The 14,359-nt window shown below is 40.9% G+C and overlaps 1 protein-coding gene across 1 annotated transcript; it reads left to right on the forward strand.

Moving 5' to 3' along the window:
* Positions 1-241: 241 nt before the first annotated feature.
* On the forward strand, positions 242-14,022 carry LOC310823875 (succinate dehydrogenase [ubiquinone] cytochrome b small subunit B, mitochondrial-like). The gene is made up of 4 exons (XM_083696761.1): positions 242-310; positions 1,578-1,688; positions 2,718-2,850; positions 9,550-14,022. Exons 1-4 carry the CDS (start codon positions 262-264, stop codon positions 9,713-9,715), a joined length of 459 nt encoding a protein of 152 aa, XP_083552887.1. The 5' UTR covers positions 242-261; the 3' UTR covers positions 9,716-14,022.
* Positions 14,023-14,359: the final 337 nt, after the last annotated feature.

Below are 14,359 nucleotides of genomic sequence, written 5' to 3' on the forward strand. Positions count from 1 at the left end.
CTCTACATTACATAAAGCTAGCTCGATCCATAAATACAAACGCATATTAGCTAAATTGCACCCGAAAAAATCCATTATATAGACATGCGCTCATAATTCTGATTATTAATTAATATCAAAAAAATGAAAAGACGCGCACAGCATCTGAGCACCCCGAACGCAACCCGAGCCATTTCTGCACCCCAGTCGGATATATGCCGACAGCGGACGATCCAAGAACTGTATCCGGGTAGACTTTGTGACCTTGGTTGGTTGATCATCATGGCGGCCATCGTCAGGATAGGTTCTGTCTACCACAGAGGTGTCAAACGTAGGTGTTTTTTGTTTCTAGATATTGGTTATTTGAACTAGTGTATTTGTTTCGCTTGGCAGTTTTCGGCAGTCATCGATTTTTGCCCGTTGGAACATTATATTGTTTAGTCCGATTGGTTGTAAAGGAGAGGCAGGGCTCAGAAAGCTAACTACTCAAAAGTCACAGCTAGCTTGCTAGTTAACCTTGGATAACTAGCAAGTGTATGATTATTTAGCAAAAAATAATCGAACTAGTCCTACTTGTGATGTTTTAAAAGGCAGCGCTGGACATACCGCTTACTAAACAAGTCGAGTTTGTCAAACGATACATTAGTCATATTTTTTGGCAAGCCGACTTTATAAAGCTAAAGTTAAAAACATTGCTCAAATGACTATCAACCTTTGTAGGTAGCAGTAAAGTAAAGCTTGGTCGGAGATGTGACACCATCCTCGAAAGCACGCGAAATACCATGGTTCCACCGCAAAAAGATCCAAGTGTTGCACGACCTGTTGTAGCTTACTGTAACATCAAACTGTCTGTCACTAGTCCGAAACATAATTTATTCAGGACACCTCAAATATTAAAGTTCGATAGCAAATATCGAGCAATGCATGCCATTGTATAGGTAGGTCTTGAACATTTTAACATTCGGTATGGCTTGTGTCCAATATAAATAATCGATGCCTATTTATCAGTCAACCCAACCTACGTGAAGCAATCCCATTTATGGAAACTTTACTTAATCTGTACAGTTGTTGCGCATAACATGTAACAGTTACCTTACATTACCTCTTGATCCTCATGTCTATAATGAGAGGCTGGGTGTAGCCAACACGTTGAGCCATCCTAAATACAGGGCAAATAAACAAAAACCGGCACTTTATGAACTCCGTACAGAATTACAAATAAACTCATTCAGATTCAAATTGAATACCCCTTGACCAGCATATTCGGTGTTATCTTATGTTAGTAGTCTCTCTATTTCTGAGGAACAAACAGACACACCCTCTAGTTTATTAGTAACATCCTTGCAATGTGGCACTATCGTTTGTTTGAAATTATTTTAAATATTTGAAAGCTATGTGGAAAAATCTACAGTGTAAATATCTACTTGTGTTATTTTAAAGTGTGTATAACCTTTGTGTATGCTAAATGTTAGGCCATGTGGTATTCTACTCATTAACTTAACAATAGATTCTGAACAATACAATAATCTATCTTTATGATAAACATAGATGATTGTATTAGTATCATGTCTAATTTCTCTCCTATCGTCTCCCTGCAGATCTGTTCTTCCGTAGCTCTCTTCTCGCCCGACCCCTGGCTCCACAGAAACAGGACCATGACCGGTCCTACCCGTTAACAGCCAGGATCCACGCACCCCCGTCTCGCTACGGTTCGTCTCTTTGTGGCTTTCATATAACAGAGTTGTTGTGGAAATCTACTTTACCCACGATACCTCCATGGATTGTATAGAAATAAGTTGCAATGTTATTCATATTAAAGGCAGTGCCTGCTAAGCATATTTTGGCTAGCCTAATGTTAACAGGACAATACAGTTTTGTTTTTTTCACAATCACAGTTTCATGTTTCTCCCAGAATCTCAACAGAACACACAGAACATTGTATGTGGTTTATAATTGTACTTCCAATCTAGAAAACTACAGATTGAGTTAATAATCCATTGAAGTTATCAAAGTTTAAAGTACAGACAGTACTGTAGCTGCCTACAAATCTTTGTAAGATCATACTGTCTTCTTTCCCCTGTCTAATATCCTGAAATGAACTCTTCAAAGCTGTGTCATGGGGGTATGTCCTGAGAGAAGGAGAGAGGGGTTTGAAGTCAAATGCTGCTTTAGTGACATCCCCACTGTTCCATAGTGGTTGGTATGGAAATGGTGCCCCAAGTGGCAGGTTAGTGACGAGGTTCACAGTCAGGTAGAGCACTACGTTTATTGGATACTGTTGGCTCTTAGTAACATCAACATTACTATTATATTGAAGCTAAGTTGGCTTGCGCAAGGCGCAAGTTTTTGATTTTCAGTGTGAACTTTTACATTTCAAAGTCAATTGTATGTCAATAAATCCACCGCCAATAACCATCTGCCACAAAATGGTTGATACTTAATTGTTAAAGCACGAGATATGTTAGTGATTGATCACCTGCTAGAGTAGTGTTTCTCAGCTTTAGTCTCTAGCACACCCGACTCTACTAATCAACTACTCAGCAAGCTGTTGATTAGTTGAATCAGATAAGTTAGAGCAAGTAAGCAGAAGAAATGTGCAGTCCTGTGCATCCCCAGGAGTTGAGAAAGGCTGCCTGAGAGGGTAGTCTTCCATGTTGATGTATGATTATTGAATGTAGATCAATTCTAATAATGTGGTGTTTCTTGATGTCTCTCCCTCAACCCCCCTCCCCCCACAGCGGCGTCACTCCACTGGACAGGAGAGCGTGTCCTGAGTATCGTGCTGCTAGCCATGGGGCCCGCGGCCTACTTCTACCCTTGCCCTGCTGTTGATTACTCCCTAGCTGCTGCCCTCACTTTGCATGGACACTGGTGAGACAACACTGGTGTTTAGTTTTGTTTAATTCAATTCATGAAAATGAAAAACATGAAAATTGTCTTCTTGGCCATACTGTACATCAATAATCAACATAGGCATAACATCATACAATAAGCCTACTTAGCCCTACACTATACCTGACATACAGTACCAGTCAAAAGTTTGGACACACCTTGCCAAGATTGTGCAAAGCTGTCATCAAAGCAAAAGGTGGCTACTTTGAAGAATTTTAAATATAAAACATATTCTGGTTTGTTTAACACTTTTTTGTTTATTACATAATTCCATGTGTTCCTTCATAGTTTTGATGTCTTCAATATTAATCTACAATGTCGAAAATAATAAAAATAAAGAAAAACCATTGAATGAGAAGGTGTGTCCAAACTGTATCTGGCAGATCTTGTTTCATGGCCATTAGAGTATATGCTGGTAGAAGTACTCAAAGCTGTCACCCTCATAGTGGAAACATGTCGAATTAAGTCTCATTAGATATCAGCTTGGATCATTGGGAGTGTCACATCTGATGTAGTGCATGGGGGTTAACCACCTCCATCTCCTACCTACCAGACCCAAATAGTTTTGTTCTTAGCATTCAGAATAACTAGGTCGTTTGAACATGTTCTTGTAAACATTTTACATTGACGGCAAATTCTTGTTTACAATCAGATTTACCTGTCTTAAAGAGATGCTACGGAATAATTTGTATAATTTTAGCCGATGGTTTAAAAAAAGGTTTTGCTCAGATGATTGAGGAGGTGGGGTAGTGTCGTGACAGTTGGCAGAAGTTTAGAGCTGGACCGCCAGTGTGATGATGTCAGGACACCACTGGTGAGTTAATTTTTCAGGTCATTCACCTCGTCAAAACAACCACCAGGAGGCATCGTTGAGCATGATGGATATGTTTACAGTGTGTTTACAAACATTGCCTCTTATGTGAAGAGTAGCTTATGAGTTGTTTCAATTTGGATATAATGTTTCTCAGTTGATTCTGTGCATTTCAGCAGTAGGCTATATGGATACAGTCACAAAGCAAAGAGCACAGTTCATGTCAAATGTTCTGCTCTGGCAGAATTTCACGATTGAAATGAGAACTTTCATGAATCAATAACAAATGTTTACATGCCATGTGCAATGACGAGAATAAAACAAATTATATTTTCACTGTTTTACTGCCCGTATCCACAATACTGGTGACTTTTGATGGGAGAATAACGTAGTGGTTAGTGTGAGTGAAAAGCATGAAATGACCGGGTCTCAGGTAAATGACACAAGGCCCCCCCCAAAGCAAAGAGTGTTTAACACTTACTCACTCCCACTCTGCTCAAATGCATTTGAATAGAATTATTGGGGGAAGGGACGTAGCAAGTATATTTCGTGAGAAGGAATAATACAACCAGCAAAGTGAAGCCGAAACCTATCAATGTTACATCGAGCTGGGTGAATGGAATATCAATGACAGTCATCCAATATGCTGTAATAGAAATAACGCCATGCTCATAACAAAAATTATCGCCCTCCCTAATCTTGAACAACCTCCGAAGAAGGCAATGGCATTATGATAAAAAAATAAGTTTGCACAAAACAAGATTACATTATTTTTATTTGCTCCATGTTTTAACGAAAATCGAGATTTAGCCAACTGGTGATAGTTGTTCTCAACTGTAGCAAACAGACCTGTGTCATTGTAACAGATTTGTTTCCCTCAGATCTCACTATTTACAGACTTCAGTCAAAGTAACGGCTGATGTTATATTGATGGGGGAGGGTAATCTTTTCCATTACAATGATTGTAAGAGAATGGGAGGGGGATGCAAGAGTGTGCAGGATGTTATTGAATATGTCACTGTCACCTTGATTACTTCAAGTTACTCTCCTCCTGTGCACTTGCATTATAAACTTTAATTTGTTGGCTAGGTTGTAGCAACCTCATGATGGGTATAGGGTAGGTAAATTTGAGTATCATGCCCATGCTGAGTATGTAGATATCGGTTTAGGCTGTTACATCGAGCTGGGTGAATGGAATATGAATGACAAGTCATCCAATATGCTGTAAGAGAAATAACACCATGCTCGTTGCCTGCGCGTCTCCTTTCCCCTCTACATATTTTGGAGAAAATAAATGGCTGCAGTTGGATGGACCCTCTAGCCCAGGGGTGGGCAATTAATTTTTACAAGGGGCCACATGAGAAACCTGAATTGTGTCAGAGGGCCACACCAACGATAACTTGAACTTAATTCTGCTCAACTTTCTTCCATTGTAAAATGCACTAAATTATATATTTTGAAAATATTTATATTAGGCAATGTGAAATTGTGGTGTATAAGTCAAATAAGAAAACAAAAACAATTATTGAATCAGTGCAATTTATTTTTAACTTGTTAATCTCCACAAACAATGAAAAACAACAAACAACTTAACAAGTTTATAGAAATACAGCAATACAACAAACAATAACTTGTAATGTTTTCCACCTCATTTTACCTCTTCAGTGAGAATAATCCAGTCTGTTCTGGGCTTGAACAAGGGCATTGAAATCTGGCTGAATGTCTGAGGTGGCTATGCGAAGGACAGCTGAGAGGTGGTCATCAGTGATAGAGGATCTGTGTTTGGATTTGTTGAACTTCATCACTGAGAATGTCTGTTCACATACATAGGTAGATCCAAAGAGGACTAGAATCCTCTGAGCATGCCTCCTCAGGTGTGGAAAGTTCTCCTCTTTGAGGGAGGAGTAAAAGTCCAGCAGTGAGACTGACCTGAAGTGCTCTGCCAGAAGTGTGTCAGACTGCAGGTCAATGAGTTCCATCTGAACATCACTTGGTGCATTATCCACACTGCAGTTGAAGGGAGAAGAAACCATGTGCATTTCACTCTCAAGAGTTTTGAAATCTTGAAATCGCCTCGAAAACTCTGCATGCAGTGCTTCTAACATGGTTGAGTACTTGTGGAGGTGATCGGCTGATCTTTTGGCTTCCTTTAGTGTTGGCAAGTGGGTCAGAATGTTGTCCTTCACTTGGCTTGAGATAAGCTGCAACTTTCTCATGAAAGCCTTCACTGCACTGTACATCTCATGCACAAAAAGGCCCTTGCACTGCAGTTTGACATTTAGTTCGTTCATTAGTGCAGTCACATCCACAGCGAATCCGAGGTCTGCCACCCAGTCTTTATCTGAAAGCTCTGGGATGTCATGTCCTTTCTTAACACAGAAATCCTGAATCTGGTCTCTCAGGTCCCAGACACTTTTCAGTACTTTGCCAAGGCTGAGCCACCTGACAGTGCAGTGATAGCTTATGTCACCATGTTCAATCTCATTTTCCTCCAAAAATGCAACAAATTGTCTGTGATTTAATGCTCTCGCTCGGATGAAGTTAACTGTTTTAGTTACAGCATCAACAACATGGTTCATTTTTAACACTGTCTTACATAACACTTCCTGATGTATAATACAATGCAAAAATGTCAATTTCTGCACAGGGTTCATTTCTGTCACTTTATCCTGCATTCTCTTTAAAAGTCCAACATTTTTCCCCGTCAGATTTGGACAACCGTCTGTTGTCACACCTGCCAGCTTGTCCCATTTCAGTCCTAACATGTCCAAACATGCATTTACCTCTGTGAACAAGTCATTACCAGTGGTTGTCCCTTTCATTGACTGCATGGCTGCCAACTCCTCCGTGATTTGAAAGTCTGCAGTTATCCCACGTAAGAAGATGAGTAGCTGGGCGGTGTCACGTACATCGCAGCTCTCATCCAAAGCCAGAGAAAAACAGTCAAAGTCGGCCGCTCTGTTCTTCAGCTGAAGCTCCAAGTTTCCAGCGATGTCCTCAACCCGCCTCGTTACAGTGCGTCGGGAGAGTGACACGTTCTCAAATGCGCCCTTTTTCTCCGGGCACATCAGCGCAACAGAGTCCAATAAGCACTCCTTAATAAACTCTCCGTCAGAAAACGCCTTACTTTTTCTGGCGATTTTGTGAGAAATTACATAACTTGTCCTGACGGCTGCATCTCTGGGGGTGTGAAGTTTCGTAAAAAGTCCTTGTTGGGTTTGCAGTTTTGCTAGCAACGCATCAGACTCCCGCGCACGCTCTTCATCAGACAGATTTCTGTATTTATCCTCATGCTTGGTCGTGTAGTGGCGATTCCAATTATAATCCTTTAACACAGCGACCTGTGTACCACAGATTAAGCACACGGCTTTACCTTTAATTTCTGTAAAGAAATACTTGGCAGTCCATGTCTTGTTGAAAACACGGCATTCGTTATCAATTTTTCTTTTCTTAGCGTGAGCCGACATCTTGAGGGTAACTTGGCTAGCGTCACTTGTCGCTGTTCACCTTCACTCACAGCTCACGCACGCACATACGTCCATACGTAAGTAATACAAACGTAACGCTTTTCTAAATAAAATTTCAAATTTCAAAATAAAACACGACACAGATATTTGTCTAATTTATGTTGTAATTTATTAGGGATGCACCGAAATGAAAATTCTTGGCCGAAACCGAAAACCAAAAATGAGGAAACCAAGGCCGAAAACCGAAAACCGAAACACCGAAAGAAAAGATTGTCAATTATTAGAACCATTGCATTTATGGCTATGACTGTGTACTAACCTCATATAAATTATTATTATTTATTTGTTACCATTCATAGTATTGACAGACAGACAGCGGTCAATTATTATTAGCAACGGTCTGTTATACGAAAATAATTGACCGCCGAACGTTTGGAAGGCCCATTCAAGTGAATGGAACGTTCTAATCTACAGCATTAAGAAGAGCCGTGTAATAAATAATATTATATTATAATAATTATTATTTTCGGGATCTACAGGGAATGTTTCAAAGATCAACCCGTCGATCGCGATCGATGGGTTGGCAACCACTGATCTAAGGCAATAAATTCCATAATTTTTTTGTGTTATGCCTTTTGCCTTGGCCCCATCACTGGAAAACTTTCTTGCCTTTTCAAAAACGTCTGCTACAGACGGAGTGGGCGTGCTCGGATTGACTTTTCTTTTCTGCGCCGCATTCTTCTCATATTTAGAATGGCAATCGGGATGTTTGGATTTCAGGTGATAAATTAAACCCGACGTGGAGAAACTCTTTGCAGATACACCCCCTCTTGAAATTTCAGCATTGCATGTTTTGCAAATCGCTATCCGTGGGTCTTTCTCCGAGATATTGAAATAAGTCAACACCGCAGACATGTTGGCTCTTATCCAGATAACCGTGTGCTGGCTGCGCTTTTTAATTGCGTCATTACAATTGTGTTTCGGCCGTGTTGTTTCGGTGATTTAGGTATTTCGGCCGAAAAGCGAAAATGCACTTTTGGGCCATTTTCGGTGGCTGAATTTTCGGTGCATCCCTATAATTTATGATTGGCCTCACGCGGGCCGGACAGGGACGTACAAAGGGCCGGATGTGGCCCGCGGGCCGTAGTTTGCCCAGGTCTGCTCTAGCCTATATTGATGATTTGTGTAAATCGCATTTGTATTAATTTGTGTTTTGAGAGCCTCTGGTATTCAGTAGTCATTGCAAGTCCAAAAGGCTGTTTGTATTTGCAGCAATATGGAATTAGCGAAACCAAGGGGAATACATGTCCACTATCGTAAAATGTCTGCGGATGGTTAGTGCCAGAGTGACTGGAGAGAAATGTGTTTTTGTAATTGTTTATTGTTGAAACTTCCCCAGCCAGCCAGGAGTTGAACGTTTAATCTAAGGATATACTGATGGGGGAGGGTAATCTTTTTCTTGATCGTTTCTGATTAACAAACAAAAAGCATGACAATTTATCCAGCACACTCTCCCCCTTCAAACGATCCCTCAAAAAGCGCTGTACAAAATAAATGCAGCATTATTATTATTACATTGTGTGAACGAGAAGGCTGCCCTTGCTGAAAATGTGGTTGTTTGCACCCTATAACTGTAGGCTACTTTTCTTAAAATTCCTTACTACATTCTGTTACATTATTAAAGCCGACTTGCGCTTATTTATGTAAGACTGCGCTGAAACATTTCCTGGTTTCTCTGCACTGTGAGAATGCGTGATCTGCAATTCATGAGCTGCTATAAGAAACTTGATTTTGCTAATATCTGATGAGGCAAACCATTCTCTTTTCATACATCCTTCACAGCTCTTCTTACTTCTCGCCACCTTGTGGTGGCTTTTGGCAGCACTTCACAGTGTGTGTTCGTTGCGCCGGTGGCATTGAAGTGTACCCCACTGCAGCGGCAGTGTGGGGGTATTAAACCCCTGCCAACTGTATGCTGTGGTGTGGTCTACAATCACTCCCCCCACAGACTGCATGTTCATGGCAGGTGGAGTACACAAATCCCTGTCATGTGGGGTGTTCAAACCCATAGGTATTAGTTTTGGGGGCGCTTGGATATCCTCAAGGCATTTTTTTTACCAAAACCACCAAATGCTCAGTTGTCATTTGGTGTCACCGTCATTGGTTGAAGCCTAAGAATGCTGGGCATACACAGGTTAATCTGTGTTTCAGGAAATAGCCTTGGTGAAGTCTCACTAAGTCACTTCCATCAATGGGGAGTGATGGCGAACCGTAATGTAATGGGCGTCGCTTATCCATCTGGGCTGGGCGTCGCTTATCCATCTGGTGAATTTGACCAACATCTAGTTAGGATACAGTGTCTTTACATCGAGTCTCAGACTTGTTTTATTTTCCCTACAGGGGTATTGGACAAGTGTTAACAGACTACGTTCACGGAGACACAAAGATCAAGATTGCCAATGCCGGTCTCTTCCTCCTGTCAACTGTCACCTTCGCTGGTCTCTGCTACTTCAACTACAATGACGTGGGTATCTGCAAAGCTGTGGCCCTGCTATGGAGAAAATAAACAGACTGGAGCAGAGGAGTCTGGGAAAGGTTGCCTGGGCACTGGGATGGGACGGGACGGCAGCCATCTTGTTCTAGTGATTGTAAACATTCAAGGGATTCGATGTAAATTCTATAAATATATCATTTTTGACAAAATATTCCATTCACAAGTGTTTTAATTGTAATTCATGTTGATTGACACAGGCGCGCATATATATATATATATATATATATATATATATATATAGTGGGGGAAATAATTATTTGATCCCCTGCTGATTTTGTTAGTTTGCCCGATTACAAAGAAATGAGCGGTCTATAATTGTTATGGTACTTTTAGTTTAACAAATAGAGACAGAATATCAACAAAGAAGTCCAGAAAAAACACATTATATAAAGTTATAAATTAATTTGCATTTGATCGAAGGAAATAAGTATTTGATCCCCTACAAACCAGCAAGAATTCTGGCTCATACAGACCGGTTATATGCCCAAGAGGCACACAGATTAGTCCTGTCACTTTAGGAAAAGTACTCCTAATCTCTGCTTGTTATGGGTATAAAAGACACCTGTCAATAGAATCAATCTCTTCCATTCCAACCTCTCCACCACCATGGGCAAGACCAAAGAACATTCAAAGGACATCAGGGTAAGTTGTAGACCTGCACAAGGCTGGAATGGGCTACAAGACCATCAGCAAGAAGCTTGGTGAGAAGGAGACAACTGTTGGTGCAATTATTAGAAAATGGAAGAAATACAAAATAACCATCAATCACCCTCGGCCTGGAGCTCCATGCAAGATCTTGCCTCGTGGGGTAAGGATGATCATGAGAAGGGTGAGGGATCAGCCCAGAACTACACAGGAGGAGCTTGGTAATGATCTCAAGGCAGCTGGGACCATAGTCACCAAGAAAACCATTGGTAACACACTACACCGTAACGGATTGAAATCCTGCAGTGCCCGCAAGGTCCCCCTGCTCAAGAAGGCACATGTACAGGCCCATCTGAAGTTTGCCAATGAACACCTAAATGATTCAGAGAAGGTGATGTGGTCAGATGAGACCAAAATTGAACTCTTTGGCATAAATTCGACTCTTCGTGTTTGGAGGGAGAGAAATGATGAATGCTACAATCCCAAGAACACCATCCCCACCGTCAAACACGGAGGTGGAAACATTATGCTTTGGGGTTGTTTCTCTGCTAAGGGTACAGGACGACTTCACTGCATTGAGGGGCCAATGGATGGGGCCATGTACCATGAGATCTTGGACGAGAACCTCCTTCCCTCAGCCAGAGCACTGAGGATGGGTCGTGGATGGGTCTTCCAGCATGACAATGACCCAAAACATACAGCCAAGGCAACAAAGGAGTGGCTCAAGAAGAAGCACACTAAGGTCATGGAGTGGCCTAGCTAGTCTCCAGACCTTAATCCTATAGAAAATTTGTGGAGGGAGCTGAAGCTTCGAGTTGCCAAGCAAAAGCCTTGAAACCTTCAGGATTTGGAGAGGATCTGTAAAGAGGAGTGGACCAAAATCCCTCCTGAGATGTGTGCAAACCTGGTGACCAACTATAAGAAACGTCTGACTTCTGTGCTTGCCAGCAAGGGTTTCTCCACCAAGTACTAAGTCATGTTTTGCTTGGGGATCAAATACTTATTTCCTTCGATCAAATGCAAATGAATTTATAACTTTATATAATGTGTTTTTTCTGGACTTCTTTGTTGATATTCTGTCTCTATTTGTTAAAATGAAAGTACCATAAAAATTATAGACCGCTCTTTGTAATCGGGCAAACTAACAAAATCAGCAGGGGATCAAAGAATTATTTCCCCCACTGTGTGTGTGTGTGTGTGTATATATATATATATATATATATATATATATATATATATATATATATATATATATATATATATATATATATATATAATCTCACTGAGCACTTTATTAGGAACACTATACTAATACTGGGTAGGGCCTCTCAAAACAGCCTCAATTCTTCATGGCATTGATTCCACAACTTGTTGAAAACATTTCTTTTGAGATTCTGGTCCATGATAAGATTGCATCACGCAATTCCTACAGATTTTTCAGGTGCACTTTCAAGCTGTGAATCTCCCGTTCTACCACATCCCAAAGGTGTTCTGTTGGATTCAAATCCGGTGACTAAGGAAGGCCACTGAAGAACACTGAACTCATTGTCATGTTCATGAAACCAGTTTGATGACTTTTGCTTTGTGACATGGTGCATTATCATGCTGGAAGTAGCCATGAGAAGATGGGTAAATGTGGCCATGAAGGGATGCACATGGTCAGCAACAATACTCAAATAGGGTGTGACATTCAAGCGATGATTGATTGGTATTAACGGGCCCAAAATGTGCCAAGAAAACATTCCCCACACCATTACACCACCTCCACCATGAGAAGGTGTACAGGTGTTCCTAAGAAAGTGTTTGTGAGTGTATATAAAAGAAGGAAGACAACTGTTTTTTTGCTTTTTAAGTTATGGAGGTTTTGTGTTGGGGCGTACGTGGTCTGTTCCATTAACAATTTACTCCTGTTGATTCACAATGTGGGCAACCCCTTTAATCAAACCCCAGCCCCTACCCCCTAGGCACTTGTGCAGCTCAGAGGATTGGATAGGTGGAATCTTGTCCTCTCTGATAGGTGGGTGTAATTTCCACCATAGAGCTCACATCTATCCAGCCCTCTCAGATCTACACAAGTGCATAGGGATTAGATGTTAGTAATTGATTATTATTTAGGCAAAGTCTTCTCCTAGCCCCTTTGACCTGTATCAAATGCACCCTCACATGCCACCATCGCTAATGTATTCTAAGATATCCCCCCTCCTGTTCAAAATCCAAACTGTCAATATTACAAACACAAACGAAGTGAACACCCTGGCATGTATTCTATCAGGGGTAAGTTTCCCAAAAAGCTTTGTCACTCTTGATTTCCCCAGGTTGTGCATGAATTTCAGTTCCTACAGTTTGGCAAATGACTCGTCCTGTAGATGACATGTTAATTTATTATGTTGACATTAATGTTTGTGCAGGATGACTATAGTGAGTTTTGGTCACCAAGTGACCACTGACAGTTTTACCTCTTAGCCATCAGCCCCTACCCCCGAGACGTATAGATCCAAGAGTAATCGATAGGTTTCATCAATATGCTAGTTAGCTGCGTCTTGCCCTCTGATGGACCAGACCAGTTGGAATTTTCTCCATATTCCTTAAACCTATTAAATTCTCACAGGTTACATAAGTGCATAGGTGGTAGGGGCAAGGGGTTGATTTGGAGTTTAGGTATAGATTCCTGATTCCTTACCCTTCTCCCCAAATTGCCCCCTTAGCCACTCTTGAGGATCTTGGAGGGTTAGATGTACAGGTAATCTGGTGGAAATTCCACCCAGCCTATCAGAGGGCAAGGTGGAACAATTGTCATCCTACTTATAGTGGATGTGTCCTGTCTTCTTCGATCTACAGGAGTGGCTTGGAGCCGATTTGGAATTCAGCACACTTGTCCAGGTTGAGCATGTAGAGGAGTTACTATGATGATCTGTGCACTGTTGTGCTTGTACCTGGAAAAAAAGATGTTTGTTTTGGCTCTGTTCAAGTTATTGTAAATCAATATATTGCAACAACATTCTTATACTGTTATTTAGTTTTGCCTGATGCCAATACTCTTGAGCATTTAGGGTTGTACCTTGTGCAATCCATCAGCAGGAATTTAAGTGTTTGATCTCTATGTACAGCTGATATCAACAAGTACAGCGACCATCAAATATTGACCTAGTATGATGAAGCACATTTAACACACGCAATGGGTCAAATGGCGAAGAGCAATATTTTTGTACTGTTGGCAGAAACTACAGTTCAGGTTGTTGTTCAACATCTCAGAAAATACGTTTTGGTCTTTGCCTTCATACTGCTCATATATAAATGTCTCTGAAAGTGTACATATTGAAGTTGAACTGTGTGTTTTGTCTTAACTGTTTATTTAGTCTTGGTACACTTGTACGCTATGTCCTAATCTGTTTTATCAAACATAAAATGCCTCTTCAGAATAAAGCCGGTATTATAGACTGTGTTTTTTTGTTGTTGTGACACATTGAGAATACAGGGGACTGTTCTTGTAAGCAGGATCAGTTAGCCAGACAACTCTCAAACATTTTTAAATAAATTCATATTTTCATTTTACGATGTAATTCACTAGTAGACAATCACAGCAACCCATAGGCCGTGTCTGAATGCTCATACTGCCTTCTGATTATTAAAACATACTGAGAATCCGTCATCTGTAACTCAACCATGTTGTTCACGGTAATTGGTTCAATTTCGCTACTGCCCGCCTCCCTTACCTGCTCCATAGGCACTCGTGCCGGAAGCTTTAAAATCAAAATAGTTAGCAGTCATCACCATCAATCACCTGCATCATAATTAAAAGACGATTAGAAAACGCATTGGAAACCCCGCTTCCGTATCCCAGTAGAGAGCTGTGAAACGTCACACTGTGAGTATCTATACTGGGAAGGAAACGCCTTTTAAAATGGCATCTTGTCGCAGATTGGAGGGGAAGAATTGGAGGCAGAACTGTGTTATCACAATTACATGCTATATAAACATTTACAAGATAAAACCAACAAGTCAATCACGACT

The sequence above is a fragment of the Argentina silus genome, assembly GCF_951799395.1.
Source record: "Argentina silus genome assembly, chromosome: Y".
NCBI lineage: Eukaryota > Metazoa > Chordata > Actinopteri > Argentiniformes > Argentinidae > Argentina > Argentina silus.

Bases quoted from the DNA above. Each gene is read 5' to 3' on its own strand.
- LOC310823875 (XM_083696761.1), top strand. From the start codon at position 262: ATGGCGGCCATCGTCAGGATAGGTTCTGTCTACCACAGAGGTGTCAAA. The intron at 1,689-2,717 runs GTTCGTCTCTTT...CTCCCCCCACAG, and splicing joins CGCACCCCCGTCTCGCTACG to CGGCGTCACTCCACTGGACA. The intron at 2,851-9,549 runs GTGAGACAACAC...TTTTCCCTACAG, and splicing joins CTCACTTTGCATGGACACTG to GGGTATTGGACAAGTGTTAA.